The following is a 21387-nucleotide window of genomic DNA, read 5'->3' on the forward strand; positions in this document are numbered from 1 at the left end:
TTGTGGTGCCTTTCACTGCCCTGAAACTTAAAAGAAAATGCCTTAAATTCTCAGGACTGGAGGCATACTGTCTGTGTCACGGGCAAAGTAAAGGGACTTTATATTCCCAACATAATTCAATTGTGTAAAATTATCTGGGCCCAAGGACGAGAACTGAAAGCTATTATCAGTTCCCAACAATAATATAACAGGCAGCATTTCAGTTAAAGCCCAAATCTCAGGCTGTATACACATTCTGCATGATATTTTATGACACACATATTCTAAAAACCTCCCCAGTTGTAAACAATTTTGGTGCAGATAACCATTTTAGAACTTTGACCTACAAGGCTGCATAAACAGGCGCTCACTTACAAATATAGTAGCCCTGTAAAATAAGAAAGGTGAAAAGATTAGATAAGAACCATGAAATAAGTAAGATCACTTTTTAATAAAAGCCAGTTATTCAAGCAGAACAGAGCTGCAGGCTATTTTATTTGTAATAATGCCACTGATATGGCCCAACCCGAGACACTTAGAATACAGCATTCTGCTACCTTTCTGGGGCTTCTAAATCAGAAAAAAAAATGTGATACTAACATCTTGTGGGTCCCTATTCTCAAAGCTTAGGAAATTTCCACTGAGGTAAGGAAAAACACGCAGCAGGCATCTCAAGTTTTATATCAAGATAAACATCATCCTCAAATCAACAGCAATTCAATGACAAGAAAATTTCCTTTAAAGAAGAACCCTATCTTCACAGTAAAAGCCAGCTCGGTACATCGAAGTCAGATTTTCCTTGATAACTCAGTCTATACCCAAACTACTGCACGCAGCTTCACTCAGAACAAGGGAGCCCAGAGCCTCACGTGGCTCTTCCTCCTTCTAAAGGACTTTGTACACCTCATGACCCTTCTGACTGTGTCTTCACTTGAGCAACGGGGTAAAACCTCTGCCGTTTCAAAATTCACAAGATTTCTATGAGGCTCAGCTTATTTTTGCCTTGAGTTTATTTTTGCATCATTAGTAAGCAAGCTAAGGACAAATAAGAGAAACAGCTGAGCTATTTTAAGAAAATAAATGGCTTAAGGGATTTACTGGAATCTACTGTATCCTAATGTGCAAATGCAATTATCAAGCCACTAAAGTAGCTCTCTATCAGCTAGGTAATAATACCAGCTCTCTTCTAAAACCGGTTGCTGCTCATCAAAAGACTTCACCCAAAGAGTAAAAAGAGAACCTACAGACTGGGAAAAAATTTTTGGCTATTACAAATCAGACAAAGGTCTAACCTCTAAAATCTATAAGAAAATTCAACATTTCTACAAAAAAAAAAAAAAAAAGACAAATAATCTTGTTAAAAAATGGGCAAAGGAAATAAACAGACACTGCACCAAAGAAGACATTCAAGCAGCCAACAGATACATGAGGAAATGCTCCTGATCTCTAGCCAGAGTAACGCCAATCAAAACCACAAAGAGATACCATCTCACCCTGGCATCACTGGCATGAATCAATAAAACAGAAAATAATAAATGTTGGAGAGGCTGCGGGGAGATCAGAACTCTTGTGCACTGCTGTTAGGAATGCAAAATGATATAAGCATTTTGGAAAATGATATGGTGCTTCCTTAGAAAGCTAGAAATAGAAATACCATATGATCCAGCAATCCCACCCCTAGGAATACATCCTAGAGAAATAAGAGGCATCACGCGAATAGACATAAGCATACCCATGTTCGCCGCAGCATTGTTCATAAGAGCAAAAACATGGAAACAACCTAGATGCCCATCAACAAATGAATGCATAAACAAACTGTGGTACATACACACAATGGTGTACTACACAATGATAAAGAACAACAATGAATCTGTGAAGCATCTCATAACACGAATGAATCTGGAGGGCATTATGCTGAGTGAAATAAGTCAATCACAAAAGGGCAAATATTGTATGAGTCCGCTACTGTATAAGCTCATGAAAAGGTTTATGTACAAAAAGAAACAATCTTTGATGGTTACAAAGGAGGGGTAGGGATGGAAAAACACTTAGTAGATGATAGGTAAGTGGTAACTTTGGTGAAGGGTAGGGAAGTATACAATACTGGGGAAGCCAGCACAACCTGCACAAGGTAAGGTCATGGTAGCTCCAAAGACACATTCAGACTCCCTGTGAGACTGAATTATTGGGCTGAGAGGTGTGGGCACCATGGTCTCGAGGAACATCTAGCTCAATTGGCACAACACAGTTTATAAAAAAAATGTTCTACATTCCACTTCGGTGAGCAGCATCTGGAGTTTTAAAAGCCTTTGAGAGGCCATCTAGAATACTCCACTGGTCTCAACCCTTTGGGAGCAAGAAATAATGAAGAAAACTAAAGACACAAGGGAAAGACTAGTCCAGAGGACTAATGGACCACATCTACCACAGCCTCCATCAGACTGAGTCCAATACAACTAGATGGTGCCTGGTTACCACCACTGACTGCTCTGACAGGGATCACAATAGAGGGTCCTGGACAGAGGTGGAGAAAAATGTAGAACAAAATTCTAATTGAAAAAGAAAGATCAGACTTGCTGGCCTGACAAAGACTGGAGAAACCCTTAGAGTATGGCCCCCGGACACCCCTTCAGCTCAGTAATTAGGTCACTCCTGAGGTTCACCCTTCAGCCAAAGATTGAACAGGCCTATGGAACAAAACAAGACTAAAGGGATGCACCAGCCCTGGGGCAGGGTCTAGGAGGAAGGAGAGAACAGGAAAGCTGATAATAAGGAACCCAGGGTTGAGAGAGGGGAGTGCTAACATGTCGTAGGGTTGTTAACCAATGTCATAAAACAATGTGTGTACTAACTGATGAGAAACTAGTTTGCTCTGTAAACCTTCACCTAAAGTTCAACTAAAAAAAACAACAAAAAAACCTAGTTGCTGTCAATTCCCTTTATGGTGATCCCATATGAGTCAGAGTGGAACTGTGTTCTATAAGGTTAGGTGGCTGATTTTTCTGAAATAGATCACCAGGCCTTTCTCCCAGGTGCCTCTGGGTGGACTCAAACCTCCAACTTTTCAGTTAGTAGTTGAGTGGTAAATCATTTGCACCACCCCGGAGTGCTGGCTGTCTTACAGATTTTATTTAATTAGGTTTTCACCAGTAAAGACTGCCTCCCACTCCCTTCTCCCACTTTGGCCAGTTTTTACTGTATCTCCTCTTTTATCCAACCTATACAGGCCCCAAGGTGTTAAGCACTTTAGGACCTACAGACAAAACAAACTTAAGTGAAACGTAGGTAAAGCATCACACAAGACCGTTCCAACCTTCTACAACAAACAGTTGTTTTACAGATTACAAAAGTAATGTGCTATTCAAAAAGAACACTCAGGTGGCCCTTCTTGTGCAACATCTACACATTCCCAAAGGCAACCTGAGAGTTAACAGGAACTCCTGAGCATACCTTAAGGATAGGTATGTTTTCCTGGTTAGCCTGAAACACTGCCCGGTTACAAAGGCCTGCAATTCTGGACAGGGCAAGCCAGGTGATTGAAGACTTGTCAAATGAGACACCTGAGGGAGGAGACAAAGAGAGATAGGAAAATAACCATGAAACTTTAAATGCCAGTATTCCACTTTGAATGCTATGCTCTCAGTTCTCCTATTAAAGTTCCATAAAAAATCTGAAAAGACCTTGAACTACTGCCCTCAGATAATCTTTAAACTTTAAACCAAGAACATCCCCTGAAGGCTTCTTAAAACCAAACAATAGAGTTTAGCTTAACTAGGAAGGAATGTTTGCCTTGTACATTATACTCTTTTGAAGAACTATCCATACGAGATCAAACTGACAACAGCAACTCAATGGATTACAGGAAACCTTAAGGGGCAGTGATTTATGTTAATGAGGGAGGAACAACTCAGAAAAAGGACGGTGAGAATGGCTGCACAACTTGAAGAATGTATGATAAATGTCACCAAATTGTACATGTAGAAACTATTGAATTGGTGTATGTTTTGCCAGGTATATTCTCAATGACAAAAAAATAAATCATAAAAAAAAATCTGAAATATCTCATTTTTAGATTACTGAAAACTACTCAAATTTAGGGAAATTTTCAATCACTTTTAACAGGATAAATTAATTTTCTACTGACATACAAAAAAATCTAAAACAAATACCCTTTACTTCTTACCAAATGATACAAGTTTTAAAAAATCAAAAAACAAAAAAAATTGCCATAAGCTTAAATGATCATTTATCATTTCTTTAAAAATCAATCAAACAAACAAAAAAAGGCAAATGAGCAGGTGAGGCTCAGGTGTGAGGCAGCCCCTGGTCTTACCACTCTGATTCTCTGTGGTATCAGCTTCATGGATTTGATTGTCAAACCACATGTGGGCAACTGTCATCCGGTTCTGAGTGAGAGTTCCAGTTTTATCAGAACAAATGGTGGATGTAGACCCCAAGGTCTCCACTGCTTCTAAGTTCTTCACTAGGCAGTTTTTCCTTGCCATGCGTTTGGCAGTAAGCGTCAGACACACCTAAAAACGTCAGGGTCAATGTTACTTCAAACTCAACTAGACTGGAATTCTATACAAACCCCCACTATACTCTCCTATGGAAGAAATCTGTCTAAATTCTCTCCAACTTTCCTCCAAAGTCTGAGGAAATAATAATGGTAATATGTACATGGGGCTTTACTCTTCCCCCCAAAAGCAATATATTAAGAAAAATAGCCAGGATTTACCACATTCTGTTTCCCTATCACCACTGCACCCCCAAGCTCTTCTCCTTTCTCCATTACAATGGTCTGAATCATGAATTAACTCTGCAAATTTAAAAACAAAATATATACTTCTGAGTTACCACTCTCTATAAAATTATGTTATGGATTTCTCACTGCCCAGGGAGTGTCAATGGTTACCATGTTGCTCCGTAGAAAAATCATATACAAACATATGGAATAAAACATAACTCAGCAGCCCTTTAGAAGAGGGTAGTGGATGAGTCCTACACTAACAGAAGCTGGTATGAGTAAGGGTGACCATCACCCTTCCCCAAGCCTCTTACCGTGACAGTGGCCAGCAAACCTTCTGGCACATTGGCTACGATGATACCGATGAGGAAAATGACAGCCTCAAGCCAGGTGTATTCCAAGATGAGAGACAGGATGAAGAACGACACACCCAGGAACACAGCCACCCCCGTGATGATGTGGATAAAATGCTCAATTTCTGCAGCAATCGGAGTCTGACCTCCTTCTAGTCCAGAAGCAAGTGTGGCAATACGCCCCATCACGGTGCGGTCCCCAGTGTATATAACAATGCCACGTGCAGTGCCTTTGAAAAATGAGGGAGAATAATACAAATTTAACTGTAAAAAAGCCATACAATATGCATAATTACATGGCGTGGTTTAAAAAAAGATACACGTTTTTTAGGGCTCGCTCTTTGGTTGAATATACTGTTGTTTCAAGCTTCAGGCTTTGGCAAAGTGATTTCTATCCACCACCAGAGGACAGCAGCTCCAATACCCAAACTAGACTGGCACTGTCCACAGCAGAGGCACACTGGAGGTGGAGAAAGAGGAAAACCAGCCACCAGGCTTCCTGGGTTTTTCCTGCCAGCAAGCAAACCGCCACCTCTCTGGGCTTCACTGCAGTTGTCAGAATTGGAGTCAATAAAACAAAAAAATCACGTCTATGGTTTTCCTCCTTTTTTTTTTTTTTAGTGCTAACACCATACCATGCTAAATTCTGCCTTAAAATGGTCTACCTTCCACGCAGTTGGTTGAAAAAAAGGCAATGTTCCTTGTCTCCAGGGGGTTTTCATTTGTGAAATCCGGAGACCTGGTCTGGGGTTCTGACTCTCCAGTGAGTGAGGAGTTATCCACCTGTCCACGAGAGAAGTGTGTGAATACATCAGACTCGTCATGGAGTACTGCACTGCTCAGCTCCACTGGCAGAGCTAGCTATGAGAGGTTCTGTTTACAATCACCTACTTTGCAGCCATTTGCAGATATGATTCTCAAATCAGCAGGGATTCGGTCTCCTCCTTTCACTTCCACCAGATCCCCGACGACAACGTCTTCGGCATTGATGCTCATTTTCTCACCGTTTCGAACCACAAGGGCTTGCTTTGGAAGGGGAAAACCATTTTCACCATTAAACAGGATAAACACAGTCCAACAGGGAGAAGGTAGTGTCAAAACCAGAAACTCAAACTACAAACTGATCTATCACCCTAAGTACCACAGCAAAGACACTGTTCATCTTTTGAGCTATCCAAGTTTACAAAGCATGTGTAACGGGCGCTCCGGTGGTCTAACAGACAAGTCCTCTCATTTTGTACTCCCTCTTTTCAGAGTTTTTACTCAAAATGAAGGCTCTCATTTTCTGGGCTATAAGAAATACAGGTCTGAATTGGAGGTGGGTTAAAAAAAAGGGGGGGGGGCACCCGCCCATCTCTCTGTCAAAGTCATTCCATACTTGGAAAACCTTAACACCACACTAACTCATGTTCTTGGGGCAGTCAAGTGAACACACAGGGCAAGGACAAAGCATCCAATACCTGAGGAACCATGTTTTTGAAGGACTCCATGATCTTGGAGCTTTTAGCTTCTTGATAGTAAGAGAAACAACCAGTTATGATGACAACAGCTGATAGCACCACACCAAGATAAAGCTGGAAGGGAACAGACATGTTAGGACTGGGTGGGTCTTAGTGAGGATCTGGGAGACATGCAGTTCATTTTAACTGAATAAAAGGCAGATTTCTAACAGCGATTGAGTCTTCAGAAATAAAGAACTCATGTCTTCACATTTCTCTTTCTAGAGACCATACACAGGAGGGTCACAGATAGAGTCGGTAACACAGACACTTGGTCACTAATTTGATTTGATTTTGGAAATGTTCTAGATAGACCCATTTTTCCTGCTTTATTAAAACAAAGATATTTTCCAACCAATGTGTGACTTTGGAATAGCTACCAAATGTCTCTGGACAGAGCAACATGCCAGCATTAAAAGCTGTGCTCTGCCATCCAGTGAGTGGCACCAGGACTTGGGCCAGGAGCTGAGCAGAGCTACTTGCAGAGACCCAGCTTGGAAAAGCATCCACAGGGAGAAGCAGACACATAAGATGTCTTGAAGACAACAGTTGCTGACACTTTCCCAGTGTCTATATCCATCAAGTAACTACTGGTCGTCGAAAACCAGTGGGAGGCAAAGACTGAGAGGCTGCCTCATGGGTACCTGAGAGTCCAAGTTAGGAATTACATAACTCACATTATCGTTTTCGAGTTCCTCTTCCGTGGCAGCTAGGATGCCATAAGCCAGGAAACAAAGAATCGCTCCAATCCACAGTAACATAGAGAATCCTCCAAACAGCTGCCGACAGAACTTGACCCATTCAGGAGTAGTGGGAGGGGGTGTGAGGGCATTGGGACCGTCTCGGGCCAGGATCTCTGCAGCTCGGGCAGTTGTTAAGCCCTGAGAAGTAGACAAATATTAACAGGACACATCGCACACCAGCACTTACAATCTAATATATGTACCCGATAGCTAGAAACCTGCAATATGGTGATTCAGGGAGGAAACAAAATTTCCCAGGCTAGACAGCCAAGGTAAAAACCTGGCAAATTCCTCATGAACAATTCTCGTGATTCCCTCCACATAGCTGAAGCAAACGATACGCCAAGTTTTCTGAGGAACCCACACAGATCAATTTTTTTTTAAGTCAATACACAGAAAAATTTGGTTCCAATTTCGTTTCAACCCATACCAAATTGCATTGTTACCAAAAAGATATATATTTTAACTCACTGATTCAGTATTTCAAATTAAGACCTTTGAGTTTTCCGTGTATCAAATCCGGCAGGGAGGGGGGAAAAATCTACAAACATCAAAGGAGAAAAAAAAAATCTCTGCAGGAATCCAACCTCTTATTGGGTTAACAGCCAAGTTTTAAGTATAGAGCTTTATACTTTAGATGGCAATTAGAACACTTATCTGGTAAGGAACGGCTCACAGATGTACATGTTTTAGCTAACCCCCAGTAAACCTGTCAAGTGTGAAAAGGAGTCACCAGAAAAGTCCACTGGACTAATGCCCTGCTATTTGCTGTTTGCTAATGAGCCTTAAAATCAAGAGTCGCAGACAGTGTTTTAAGATCTATTTATATGGGATCAAACTGACAACAGGAACTTGAAAGATTAGATAGGAACCTTTGGGGCAGTGAGTTTACGTTAACAGGGAAGGAACAACTCAGAAAAGGAGGGTGAGAATGGTTGCACAACTCGAAGAATGTAATCAGTGTCACTGAACTGTACATGCAGGAACTGTTGAATTGGTTTATGATTTGCTTTTGCTGTGTATATTCTCAACAACAAAAAATAAAATTAAAAAAGTCACTGACAGCAGACAGTTGAAGAAAATACGGCTCCTATTAAAAGGTGAAAATATGCTTATTTTCGTACTACTAAAATACCAAGTCTAGGGGGGCAAAAACCTGACTTATTTTTTACTTAAAAGGTTTGCTTCTAGGTATTTTGTTTGTGTAATTTTTAACATTGGAGTGAACTATGGAGTATAGGGTAAGAGAGAAGAAAAATCAAGCAGTAAGAGAGTGGCGTAGTAGTTAAGAGTTTGGCTGCTAACCAAGAGGTCGGCAGTTTGAATCCACCAGCCGCTCCTTTGAAACCTTATGGGGCAGTTTTTTATTCTGTCCTATAGGATTACTAAGAGTCGGAATCAACTCAATGGCAAATGGGTTTTTTGGGAAGGAATTATTTAGGGCCCTCTGCCGCTTCAAGTTCTCATTGGTATCCCCAGGTAAAATAAAAACCACCCATGAAACATTTGAGCACAATCTACATGCCAGACACTGCATTAGGAGCTTTAACTTGTTTAGTTCTCATGACAATTCTTTTTGGGTATTTTAACTCCATTTTATTACAAGTAAGGAAAAAGACTCATAGCGTTTGAATAACTGGCTTAGGGTCACAGAGAACCTACTTCACAGGATTCTAATGAAAGCCCAGGGAGGTGGTGCACACTAGGTGCTCAGCGGCTGCCTGGCACTCGGTGAGCAACTGTTAGCTTGTTCTTAGCAGAGTCAGAGCCTCCTCTCGGACTGCAGGGTACTCGTGCCAGCCCGCCTTCTCAGAGCCCCTTGATGCCTTACGCGACAGTTAGGTATTAGCTTGGTGTTCAAGCTTTACTGAGTGTGTAGAAATAACGAACCCTTCCCACTGCTGACCTTTATATTGTTTGTAGCAGATTCAATACCAAAATTCCTCATATAAGTGTATATGACACACATTACCTTATCAAAAGTTCTCTGAGTTTTGTATAAAACAAGCTTCAAAAAAAAAAAAAGGACAGAATAATCAACGTCTGACATACTGTAGTGATCTAGCTAGGGAAAGTGCAAAAATGTGAATGCTTCAAATGATTCAACTAACTGAAATATTCAACTCAATTTAACAGATGTAGAAAAATAAAGAGAACTGTAAACAAAAGGTCATGGAGCCATTCAAATTCAAACTCTGGCAACTGCACTTATGCACTCTGGCCTATTATAAAATGGGGAGAACAATGTCTACTTCGATCAGGTTCAGGGAAAATTAAATGGCAGCATGTAAAAGCAGAAGCTCTGTGCCTGTCACACAGTAGGTACTCAGATGGTGCCTGTCATCACCCCTTCCTAGAGCCCTCCTGTGATAGGGAAAGCAGGGGAACGTTAGGAGTCTATAAAAGAAGTTTCAACTTAGAACATACTCGGCTCAAGTCTGTTCCATATTTGCGATGAAGTTCATCAAGGCTAAGTTTATGGTCATCCTAAGTGAAAACAAAAACAAGAGAAGAATTAAACAGTACAGCATAAAAAACGATAGGAAAGTATCAACATCATTCAATACTCTCGTTAATACTATTAATACCAGCATTAATCTCAGAAAGTTTTTCTTCATGCAGAAGCTGGTATACTTTTCACCATTGAGTCTTACCCTGTGGATGGCTGACCCATGTGACAGAAGTCCATCATTACCTGTCTCATCACTACAGAGAAACCCAGGCACTCTCTGAAATCTAGTAAAACCTCATATGCCATCTTTGAACATCAAACAGATTCTAGAGAGGTTAAGCCTGTGGAAGCCTCCACAGCCTGGAGAGGTCAGAAGTTCTCAATATTCAGCATAATCCACACAGTGGGAAAACCAAAAGTCCATGATATTGACCACAGTTCCTTCCGTGGGTTTTGGTTCTGGCCAGAGTTGCTGAATAATTTTTCCAACCCCTTAGCAGCTAATTTAAGGTGAAAATTTTCAACCTCGACATCTTCATCTCTTACTTGCTATCATTTCTTTACTTTTAAAATAAAGCAAGTCCCTGACTAAAGGACAGAGGGGGAAATATCTTGTCCTCGAAGATGTAATTTAAAAAACAAAATTTTTTGAGGAGAACAAAAAGCTGCCTTCCACCTAGTACTTACCATAGTAACTTCTTTCTTCAGCTCATCCATGTCCCTCTCTTTCTTGGCCTTCTTTTTGTCGCCATGCTCTGAAACGGCTGCGGGTTCATATTTATCACGTCCAACCTACGGGTGAATGTGGGAAAGGTTTGATTGTAAATTATGAACAGCATCTCAAAACCAAAGATTTTGGAGCAAGGGATTTTGGTAGTTTTTCAGATAACCACCCTTTGGAACAGTCATTGGGATAATTCACGGAAATGTATGTGCCTATACTGCATAGTAAACAAAGCAATCTACTAAGAATACTATTATCTCTACCCAAAGGCGTTAGGACCAGCGGGAAAGTCATGACAGGCCTCAGAATGGGCCCTGCCAGAGCCGCTTCCATTGGGCTAGCTGAGTTGTGCTGTCCAAACCCCTCCACGGGGAAAAATGAAACTATCTTTATGTTATTAACTTAGGGGACAGTATGGTACTAATATTTATATTTTGTTTGCAAAAAAGTCAGGAAGTATCAAAGCTAAACATCTTTAGTGCACATCGAAGAACACTGACCTTTTCATCTGCTTAAAAAAAAAAAAAAAAGGAACCATTTAAAATGGTTATTTAAAAATTTCTTAAATAAGACAAAAAAGAGCCTCCACTCCAATCCGCAGCCTGAAAAATAAAACTCCCAAAATGAAAGTCACTGAAAATGTTTTGACATAAGCAGGATGTAGGAACAGCATCTGCATTATCACACGATTCACAGGGTCCACCTACGCTTCTTGAAAACTGGAACAATTTTTAAAGAAAATGTTGATTCTATAGTTCAAATTTAGATCATCCCGCTCCCCCATCCCATTTAAAATGCCTGAGCCAATCGACACAAAGCCTGAACTTGGTGCTCCAAAGCTCGGTGACACAGAGAGGCCCCTCAGCAGACTACCCCCACTGCACCAATGAGATGCCTCTCACAACAATGACAACTTAAGAATGGCAAAAAAAGTAAATATTAGTGACTTTCTTAAAATGGGTGACCCATATGACACTATTACTGTTATTTTGTGTATCTCTTGGGATGCATCATCTCTTGGCTCACCCTTACCCACGTCCAACTTTCAGTCAGAAGTATATTACCAGCTACTAAAGCAAAAATAAGGAATTCTTGTGTCCAAGTTAAAATCCTATTGCGCTGAAATGAAAATAAAATTAAAGCAAAGAGTAGGTGTGTTTTCAGTCATAGCTGATATGGTTGTCAAGTAAATACAATACCCATTTGAATTTGAAAACACCTTCAAGATTCCAAAGAAAAATCTTGTTCTAAATCAGTTGGTATTGCCCACAAGTAGAGACAGTTCTATTATTCACATTGTTCAACTTCTGTGGTCATGTTTGCAGTGTTACTTGACTAACTTCCCCTGACAAAGACAGAAGTTCTTTAGTTTCTATCTTATCTGTGAAGAATGAAGCAGGTCTAAAGATAGTCAGCATTCTTCACATTCTCTCCACTATGGAGCAACCACATTCATAAGTGCCTCTTTGCATAGGGTGCTTGGTGCCAGACTGAAGGTGGAAAATAACCACACACACTGAAAGAAACAGGCAAAAGAAAAAGACAGGGCTCCTACAAGGTGGTATTTCCCTCAGATATTTAATAGGAAAACACAATACTCAAAAATCATTTTAAAGACATTGGTTAAGGGTCGCTAAAACACTTATGTGGCCAGTTGGTACTGATTTTTAAAATATTGTTCATAAATAACCCTTAAGCAAGTTATCATGAAAATATATTTAAATATATGAAAATCAGAGTTAAACTCGCTCTGCCTCATCATCTGTATGCTCTGATTATTCTCCTACTTCCAATATTTTCCACTTCAGTAGAGAGAGAATTACTGAAGCAGTTCAGCCTCGGGACAACTTCCAAAGTTTTATCCCCATCTACAAAATAAATGCCTTGCCTACAGTTTCACACTTATCAACAGCAAAGTTATCTGGGGATCTAGATTTACTAATAACTCTTCGCCTTCTTCATCAATTCCTGCTATATAAGGCATAGTTTCAAGCGAGGCCATTTGTGAAAGACACCCGGGAAGTATTAACACATGAAATTTCTTTTTCTTCAAAGTTGTTTATTTTTTACTAGGCAACACCTGTTTAGAAGAACAACCAGGCAGCTTATATAATTCAGTCCTTTCCCCACAAGAAAGGAATAGTACTAGTTTATCCTGGTAGGAACCAATTATCAGGTCCTGAAGTACCAATCAATGAGTGTGTTTGGGAGGGTTGGAAGGTGGGACAGGGGAACAATGATAAAAAGAGGTAAGACATAAAAGCAGGTTAAGAACATTTTCTTCTATTATTTCTTTTAAAAGCATTTAGGAGAAACAGTAAGTCACCGCAAGGGAAAAGGGCATTTCCTCAATGACTGAAGTGACCATGCCATGATGGAGTGCTCCATTCCTACTTTCTCAATTTGAAGTTTCCCATCATGTCTGCCGCCCCTACAGAGGATTAAGAAGCAAAACAAACCTTGTTGCTGTCAAGTCGATTCTGGCTCCTAGTGACCCTAGAGGACACAGCAAAACTCCCATAGGGTTTCCAAGGAGCAGCTGGTGGATTCAAACCACTGACATTTTGATTAGACCTTTTGGTGAGCAGCTGAGCTCTTAACCACTGCACCCCCAGGGCTCCTACAGAGGACTGGGAATGATTAATTCCCATGGTGCTCTACTGGAAAAAGGTACTATCAAAGTCCAAAGTACTGTTATGCCCTTCTCAAAAGGGCCACTTGTAAAAATGAAGTTGGTTTTTTTTTTCCTTCCCATTCTAATTTAGAAACAGAGAAGTCACAGTAAGGGGCAGGAGCTTGCCCAGTGTGACACAACCTCCCAAGGACTCCATCCCCTCAAAGATGCATGAGTTTTGCTACCATGTGATTTGGGCAGTAGACAAAACGGTGCCCAGGAGATAGGAAAACCCTTGACAAAAGGTGCCAAGATCAAAACATGTAACAAGGTTCACGCACTCATAAATATATACTAAGTCCTCACGATGGGTGAGGCATCCCCAAGACCTATTAGGGCCAAGATGCTCCTTCTTCTTCAGTAACTAAACAGTTTTAAAGGGAGGACGGGACAGGGACAGGACAGGTATGGAAAATTATCTCAAAATAAGCAGTTAAAACACACACACACACACACACACACACACACACGTGGGATAAAGTCTTAGGAGAGAAGTTTCCATCCAGAAGTATGCCACCTCATATCTGCACAAACCACCCCCACCACCAATAACACCACTTCGGCCTTCATGTCCACGAGGGCAGCTCAGAGGGCTTTCTAAATTGTACATTATGGGTTTTCTGGCAGGTTCCCACACATCGGCACAACGTTTTCCGTGGCCAGCAGAAAGCTCAGTTCTTCGCCGTCTCAAATTCCCACTGCACCTAAAAGCCCATAAGACCTCTGCTGAGACTCCCACTCTCTTTAGACTGGGGCTGTTGACACTGCTTTTACGTCAGCCCCAAGTCATTCTAGCTGTGCTGCATGCCAGCTACATGACCTTGAACAAGTTACCTCAGCCTCCTCATTCATAAAATGAGAATTATGCTTGGTACAACTGTTAAAGAACCTAGAGAAGGAATTCTGATAGAATGCCACCAAATATGAAAACCAAACTACACTGCTTCAAAACCTACGAACGAACAAAACCCTTTGACTAGGAACAAGAGCTAGAATAAAGGTAAAAGTGGCCTTGAATGTAGCCCATTTCAAAGTTTCCCAAGAGAGTTGTAGAAATGTCACTTCTGAACTCAATTTGGCCTTAGCAGGGAGGATGGGGGATGTCCTCTGAACTTGTTGGTTGCCTAGGGCACTGCCTAGTCTGTGCAACATGGGTCCATTATTCTTATTTCCTTCAAAAAAAAAAAAAACGGAGGTGGGAGTGCTTTCCAATTTTCCTGAATCATCTAATAAATAATTATCAAAAACAATTATGTATATAGAGGTACTCTGCAAAATGTTACAAAGGTTATTGTTATAACTTGGTTTTAACAAACACTAATTACTGCCATACCTTACTCTGAACAATTTAAACTTTAAAAAAAAAAAAAAACCCACCTCCTTTTGGGTATTTATTTTATCTCATGAATTAAGACAAAGAAAATATAAGTCAAGAATTGATGATGCCCAGGTTCATTACACCTCCATTTGCTCCTAAATTACTAAGTCAGAGATCTGAGGCTAAAAGATGGCCAGGTTGAAGGGGGACACACTGTCATAATACTGCAGCTGCTCTCCAGCCCCCCTAGCAGTGAGACCTTCACTATAGGAACAGCATTTGGGGACAGTGAAGGAAGAGCTTTCCTCTGCAGAGAAGTGGCCCAGGGACCGCGATGCCTTCATCTGCCTTCCCTCACCCAAACACGCAGCATGCTGGAGAACATAATCTAGCAAGGTCAAGCAGTAGGTCCCTTTGTCAGCCCAGTTCAGTATCTCCAAACTTGGGCTGCAGCCCATCAGCCAGCAGGGGACAAAGAAAACAGCCTCGGCTCTAGCCAGCAGGTTTCCCTCATCTCAAAACGAACAAGGCTTAATTAACCTCCCTTTCTCATCTCAAGGGGCCAGCCAGCCCACCCCACCAGCTAGTTAGTACACACCCAGGATCATCCAAAGACGTCTAAAATATATACTTTAGATTTACGACATCTTAAGAATGTGGTTTGTTTTCCCAGTTATGGGGGGAGGGGGGGACTTAGTTTTTTCAATGGGGTAACTCAACCTTTACATTAGATACCTGAGTTATGAAGAAGTAAAAATTTCTGCCTATTGCTCTTAACACTTGCTGTCCCCTAGCCCGTTTTCATTTTGCCTGACCGCTCCTTGACTAGCACTACTTAAAAGAGCATGTCAGCTTGAGAGACAACAGGGTAATAACTGGCATAGGCTCCCTTACAGAGGAAATGAATCAAAAAGTCTCATCACTCCTCAATTGGTGCTCTGAATGGAGCCTGGAGTGGGGAAGTGAAACTGCCAGGCTGCACAAGGCCCTAAAGAAATGGGATGTGATCTAAAGACAAAGCCAACCAACAAAACCAAATAAAAACAATAAAACAAAATGATGCCATGGAAGTATCATGTGGAAGGTAAAAGAGAAAACACAAGAAAGACGAATGACGTACCAGGGCCCCGCCTTCACCATGGTTAACGAACTGGAAAGATGAACATCAAGGCCTGCTGAGTCACACAAGTTAAAATTGCTTATAGGGACCCCAAAAAATACAAGTTACAAAGATAAAGCACAGTCAGCCCACCAAAATTCAACTTTCTGGGACCAACAACAGAAAATATTCAAGAGTTGTTACTAAACAGGGTTGGAAAAGAACAAGATGCAGACAGTGTTCAGATCCATTTCATATAAAGGCACAATGGAACTAGGGAATGAGGTCTATAGGCCAAAAACATTGGCTCAGGATCCAAATGAAACCAAATGGTAAAACAAAAAACCAAACCCATTGGGTTGAGTTGATTCCGACTCATAGTGACTCTATAGGACAGAGTAGAACTGCTCCATAGTTTCCGAGGCTGTAATCTTTATGGAAGCAGGATGCCACATCTTTCTCCTGCGGAGCAGTTGATAGGCTCAAACCACCAATCTCTGGGTCAGTAGCCCGGCACTTAACCACTGCACCAACAGGAGTGGCAGTAGTGGGCCTCTTTTCTCACCGACAGAATTTGCTATCCCAAACATCACTCAAATCAATGTGAAGAATTTCTTGTGGATTCCTGGCAACAGATTTCAGCACAGCTAATGAGGTGAGTCATATGCAAAGAACATTCTCTCTCTGACTTCAGCCAAAGAACACACTTCCTCTCATCCACTCAATTCATAGCAACGTGAGAAAGTTCAAACCCAGCTTGGTTACGTCTCCTTTTCCAAAAATACATAAATGAAGGAGAGCATATAAAAATGGTGTTAGTGGATTCTGAAGTCATAAATGAAGGAGAGCATATAAAAATGGTGTTAGTGGATTCTGAAGTTCTCTTTCCCTCCCATTATCATTTAGTGGACGTATATTTTTAGCATCATCTAAAACTGGACAGCTCTGGCAGGGACGGGGAAACATTCTGCCCAGTGTTTTGCTGTCCAAATACAGCCACTCTGATTACTGTGAGCCCATCTGATCTGACACTCATGTTTCTTCTTCTGGCCTGTTGGCTGGCAGAGAACCCTGGGGAGCTAGGAGGCACCACAGCCTGACTGTCCAGGCCTCCTCCCATCACGTAAGGCTGAAAAACCCCGTTTATTTTTTTTAAGATTTTTGCAAAGACTTCAAAAATGTAAAAACAATCATTATAAAGTCCTCTACTTGAAAAGTGAAAGGAGATGAGCTCTACGATGCAATCAAACAAATCTGTGTGCTGAGTAAAAATTACAGCTCTCATCCATGTCAACTGACACTTTCACATGGCTTTTCTTTGGAGAATAATAGTATTTCTCATTATTTTCAGTCCCTAATATGTTTTCAGGTGGAAAAAAAAAAACCTGTCTAGTTTTGGAAGAGCTTAAGACTAACTGAGAAACAGCAAACTCACGGTTTATAAAGACTCATCTTTTCTTTAGTTCCAATTACTTTCTAAGCCCCACCCACAATAGCAACAACTCGTATTTCTGTTGTACTCAGTCTAAACTGAACATAAGTTACTGCATTTCATCTTCGGGGTGAATATTCTATCCATGGGCTAGATGAGAACCTGAAGCTTTGGGGTTTTTGTTTTGTTTCCTTTTTGTTTTTGAATGAAGAAACAAATTTTTATTTTCCATTCAAAAGCCTTCAAAAACTACTTTAGTTAAAGCTTCTCTCTCATCCTTGAATCTGAATGTATCTTCAAAAACAGAGTCTTAGTTTAACGGAAAGTTACTTACTTGTTAATGTGTTGCTAAAATAATCGGAAAACAGGATTCTAAAAGAATGATTTACAAAAGTTCTGGGGTGGGGTGTGGATAGTTGCCAAGTCTATTATGCTTTATAATGTTGAATCTCACCTTTTATTTTAGGAATAACACTCCGGGAGTCTGGATAAACGGTTTACTGGATTTTTGAAAGCCCTGGAATTTTTTTTCCCCCTGTTGAGTTTAGCTCTCTCCCTCAATCTTACTCATATTTATGATGCAGGCCTCCCCCTTTCCTACCCTCCCACCAAAAGGTGAGTCACTCTAGTGTTACAAACTTACTGGCACAGAACACTATAAATTAACCAAAAGTAAGTTACCAAAAGGGGATACACCCTCCTAAAAAAAAAAAAAACACGAAAAGAACCTGAGAGGCAGGGAACTGTTACACTTTTAACACACTGAACAATTAACAGCCAAAGGGTGTGTTGTAACCTCCAACTCTATTCTTTACCCCTCTGTGCTAGTCACTAGTTCTTCCGGGTCAGATTCGACTTGCTCTTGGCCAGTCCCCGGGCAACCACCCACCCTAGGACTCTGCCTTACAATGCCTTGAGTCTAAAGTACTAGCTTTACAGCAGCCAGGGGATATTTAGTCACACTTTCAAGTTGAGCTCCAAAACGGCAGCTGATAATGTTGCCATACAACCACGATTTCTGCTGACATGTGTATCCCTGGCACAACCTTCACCTGAAGCTTTTCTCCCCCAACCCTATTGCCTGGAGTCATCAACTCATTTACGCCACCGCTCCCTCCCCCCATCACTACCTACAGGCTAAGATTTATTTTCTAGGTAACTCAGTTAATGTTCACACTGAATCAAGACCTGCAATGAAAGATCTGGTGACTTCTCCCTCCCCCACCTTTTGTAAACTTGAGAAAACGGAAAGTTTCTTGCATTTCTAAACAGTTATAGTGTGTACCTTTGGTGAGCTAAACAGTTGTGGGTGGTAGGCCTCACTGAGGATTTAGGCCAAATCATTGGCAAAAACACCCAATAAAAAAAGGGGGGGGGCAACAAAATCCTATTTCATCCAGGAATGATTCAGCAAGAGCTGTTCTTTCATTTTCTTATCAAAAGCTTAGGGACTAGATTTTTAAGGAGATACAAAAATCATTTGAGATATCATCAAAATCTAGGCCCCAAACTGAGGTGGGAAGAGAAAAAAACATTAACAATGACCTTAAAAATTAGCTGCTGGGACAGGCTTCCTGGTTAACCAATTATCAGCAGAGCTTTAGTCACCACTCCACCCACATTTTAATCCCCATGTGGAAAAATCCCAACATTTCAGCATAAAATATCCTTCTGAACATTTGGACTATCACAATAAGTCACTGAGGACAAAAGGGGCAACTTCATAAAGAATCATGACCGACAGACACACACACAAACACAACTTAGTTGTTTAATGTATAAAGGTATCCCAAATACTAAATACAACCCATTGGACAAGCTACATAGCAGGTTAACAAGTCATAATTCAGTTTTAAGTGTTTGCTAGCCACTAAATCTGGGTTGAACCTCCACTATGACCCAGGTGTTTTGCTGTCTTTACCAGTACCGTGCATGAGTGTGGTTATGAAAGAGACAGATACATGGACACAACTTAGTTACCCAAACATCTCCCTGGCCCATTAAATCAATATCACAAGTACCCCATTTTCATCTGAAGACTAACTTTAGAGTCCCGCATATTAGGCAATGTTAAGGAGTAAATGTATGTTCAGGTTTGTGAGAACACCCGCTGTTCAGCAATCAGGGATGTCTGGTCTGTCACTAACCAGTCATTTGACCTTGAGCAAGTCACTTCACCTTCCAAGGCCTCACATACGTATCTATGATCTCTACAGTCCCCCCACAATCAGTAATTACGGATTCGTAAAAAATGAAGCTTTTTTTGAGAGGTTAAGAGAGAGAGAGAGAGAGAGAGAGAAGAGCTTTAAAGAGCTGTTTACAGGACTGACCTAAGGCTTGATGGTGTGGCACAGGCCACTAACCCGATTCCCACTGTGAGGAGCAGAGAGGCTCCACACTCAGGTCTTTTCCCTAAAGCTACCTGACCTTAACATCTTGTGCTTTTAAAAGCAATACAAGTTGTGCATTCCTGCTTCTCCCTATCAGGTCCAAGCCTTTTCACTGCCTCCTCCAAAATCCAATTACAGCACCCAAAGAATGCACCCTCATTTTCTGCCTCCATCACAATCTACAACAGAGGAACCTTGAAGGACCGACCTTCATAAGACCTATAGAGTGCCAGGCACTGTACTAAGCCCAAGAGATGACAGCGTGGATTCTGTGCCACCAGTATTCTCATGACCTGATCATCTTTATCTGATAAATTGATACTTCGGGGGGGGGGGTTATCTTGTGTGTAAGTTTTCTCTTAACTACACGTTGGCCCCTTTAGTGCCCCAGTAGTCTTCTGCTGTGGCTACAGGTATATCATGGCTCGTGATATTCAACTGTAGGAAAGCGTTGTTACGGTATTCCCACAGGGCTCCGTGCCACTCTCCTGCCCTCAAGACCCCTCATTTCTTTTGGGGATGGCTCTTCGGTTAGTCGGCGCTGGAAACGGAGAAGGGCATTCCCACCATCACGTACAGAGGAACTGCCCCTGGCTTCCCGCAGCCTCCAGTCCTCTTTTGGGTTTATTGTACCCAGAGGCCATGGTGGGTCAGCCTGTTCTCCGAGGCTCATCTCTCCAAAAAATCCACACGCCCCTCCCCACTGTCAAAGCTTCAGATGACAACTCCAGTTGTTCCGGAAGCATCCTGTGTTTATGGAAAGTGCCTCATTAAACCTCTCAAAAATATACCTTAAAGGCCATTTTAGGGCGGTGAAGACACACCCTTTCTGGCACCAGCCCGCTCGACCGGCTCCGCAGTAAGGGAAAGCCAGTTTTTTTCTTTGGGGGAGGGTGGATGCCTCTGCGGGTGGCTGGCTAAACCCCTGCGCCTCCAAGAGAAGGAACCTCGACCCCGCGGCTGCCCCCGCTTCGGGGGCCCCGCCGGCGCCCGGCCCGAGGCGGGAACGGCAGCCCCGAAGGGGGCCCGACCGGCGCGGCCGAGCGCCCCAGGGGAAGGGGAGGAGCGCGCCTTTCCTCTGGGCAGGGAGGGCGGAGGGAAAAAGGAAGGAGAAGAGATGGGAGGTGAGGGCGGGCAGAGGGAGGGGATAAGGGCTCGGGGATGCCGCCGGCGGCAGTCTCCTTCCCCGGCCGCCCGTTTGCCGCTCGCTCCTCTCCTCCTGGCCCCGCGGCTTCCTCGGGAAGCCCAGCGGCCGGGGCCCCGGGCCCGCTATGCGCTCCAGCTCAGTGGCCTGCAGCCCCTCTCCGGGGCCGCGGAGCCCCTGTCGGGGTCCACACACGGCCCCTCTGCGCTCCCTCCCCGCCCTGCCCCCCTCACTGCGCTCCCTCCATTTCCAAAGTGCGTCGTCTTTTAAGCCTCCCTGCTCTGCCAACCCATTCCGCGCCGCGCTGCTTCCTCCTCCCCCGCCAAGTCCTGGCCGCGGGCGCCCTCCTGACTTCCTCGTCTTCCTCCTTCTCCCCTCCGGGGCTCCCCGCGTCCCCTCCCCGGGCGCCCGGACACTCACCCCCTTCCCCATGGTGGCGGTGGTCTGTGCCCGGCGCCGGGTCCTGTCGCTTGAGAATCAAAGAGAAAAGAAAGCAGCAGCTCCCGGCCAAGCGAGCGGGGCCTGGAGAGCGGAGAGGAGGGAGCTAGGGCTGCCGCGGGGAGGGAGGGAGAGCGGCCGGGGGCCCGGACTGATGCCGCCGCCGCCGCCGCCGCCGCCGCTGCTGCTCTGCCGGGGCTACTGCCACGTGTCCGCCTCCTCCCGCCGCTGCGCTGCGCCCCAGACCCCGCTGCAACTCGGCCCGCGCCGCCGCCTCCACTTCCTAAAATATGAACCTGCTTGCTGGCCCCGCCCACGCCGCGACACGTCACCGTTACCGGAGCAACCTGACACCGGCCCCGGGCCTGGCTCCGCCCCCGCCCCAAGCCCCAGTC

At 43.0% G+C, this 21387-nt stretch overlaps 1 protein-coding gene across 1 annotated transcript in view; it reads right to left on the reverse strand.

Moving 5' to 3' along the window:
* Positions 1 to 21177, reverse strand: part of ATP1A1 (ATPase Na+/K+ transporting subunit alpha 1) — a 32997-nt gene extending 11820 nt beyond the window's left edge. Inside the window, exons 1-10 of the mRNA XM_064282374.1 lie at positions 20975 to 21177; positions 10461 to 10565; positions 9749 to 9808; positions 7256 to 7459; positions 6540 to 6653; positions 5971 to 6105; positions 5745 to 5862; positions 5041 to 5309; positions 4313 to 4511; positions 3430 to 3539 (exon numbers count right to left, since the gene is read on the reverse strand). Coding sequence (XP_064138444.1) covers positions 3430 to 3539; positions 4313 to 4511; positions 5041 to 5309; positions 5745 to 5862; positions 5971 to 6105; positions 6540 to 6653; positions 7256 to 7459; positions 9749 to 9808; positions 10461 to 10565; positions 20975 to 20986 — 1326 coding nt within the window. The 5' untranslated portion in view covers positions 20987 to 21177. The remainder of the gene's footprint in view (positions 1 to 3429; positions 3540 to 4312; positions 4512 to 5040; positions 5310 to 5744; positions 5863 to 5970; positions 6106 to 6539; positions 6654 to 7255; positions 7460 to 9748; positions 9809 to 10460; positions 10566 to 20974) is intronic.
* Between the last annotated feature and the right edge of the window lie 210 nt (positions 21178 to 21387).

This window comes from Loxodonta africana, chromosome 3 (assembly GCF_030014295.1).
Source record: "Loxodonta africana isolate mLoxAfr1 chromosome 3, mLoxAfr1.hap2, whole genome shotgun sequence".
NCBI lineage: Eukaryota > Metazoa > Chordata > Mammalia > Proboscidea > Elephantidae > Loxodonta > Loxodonta africana.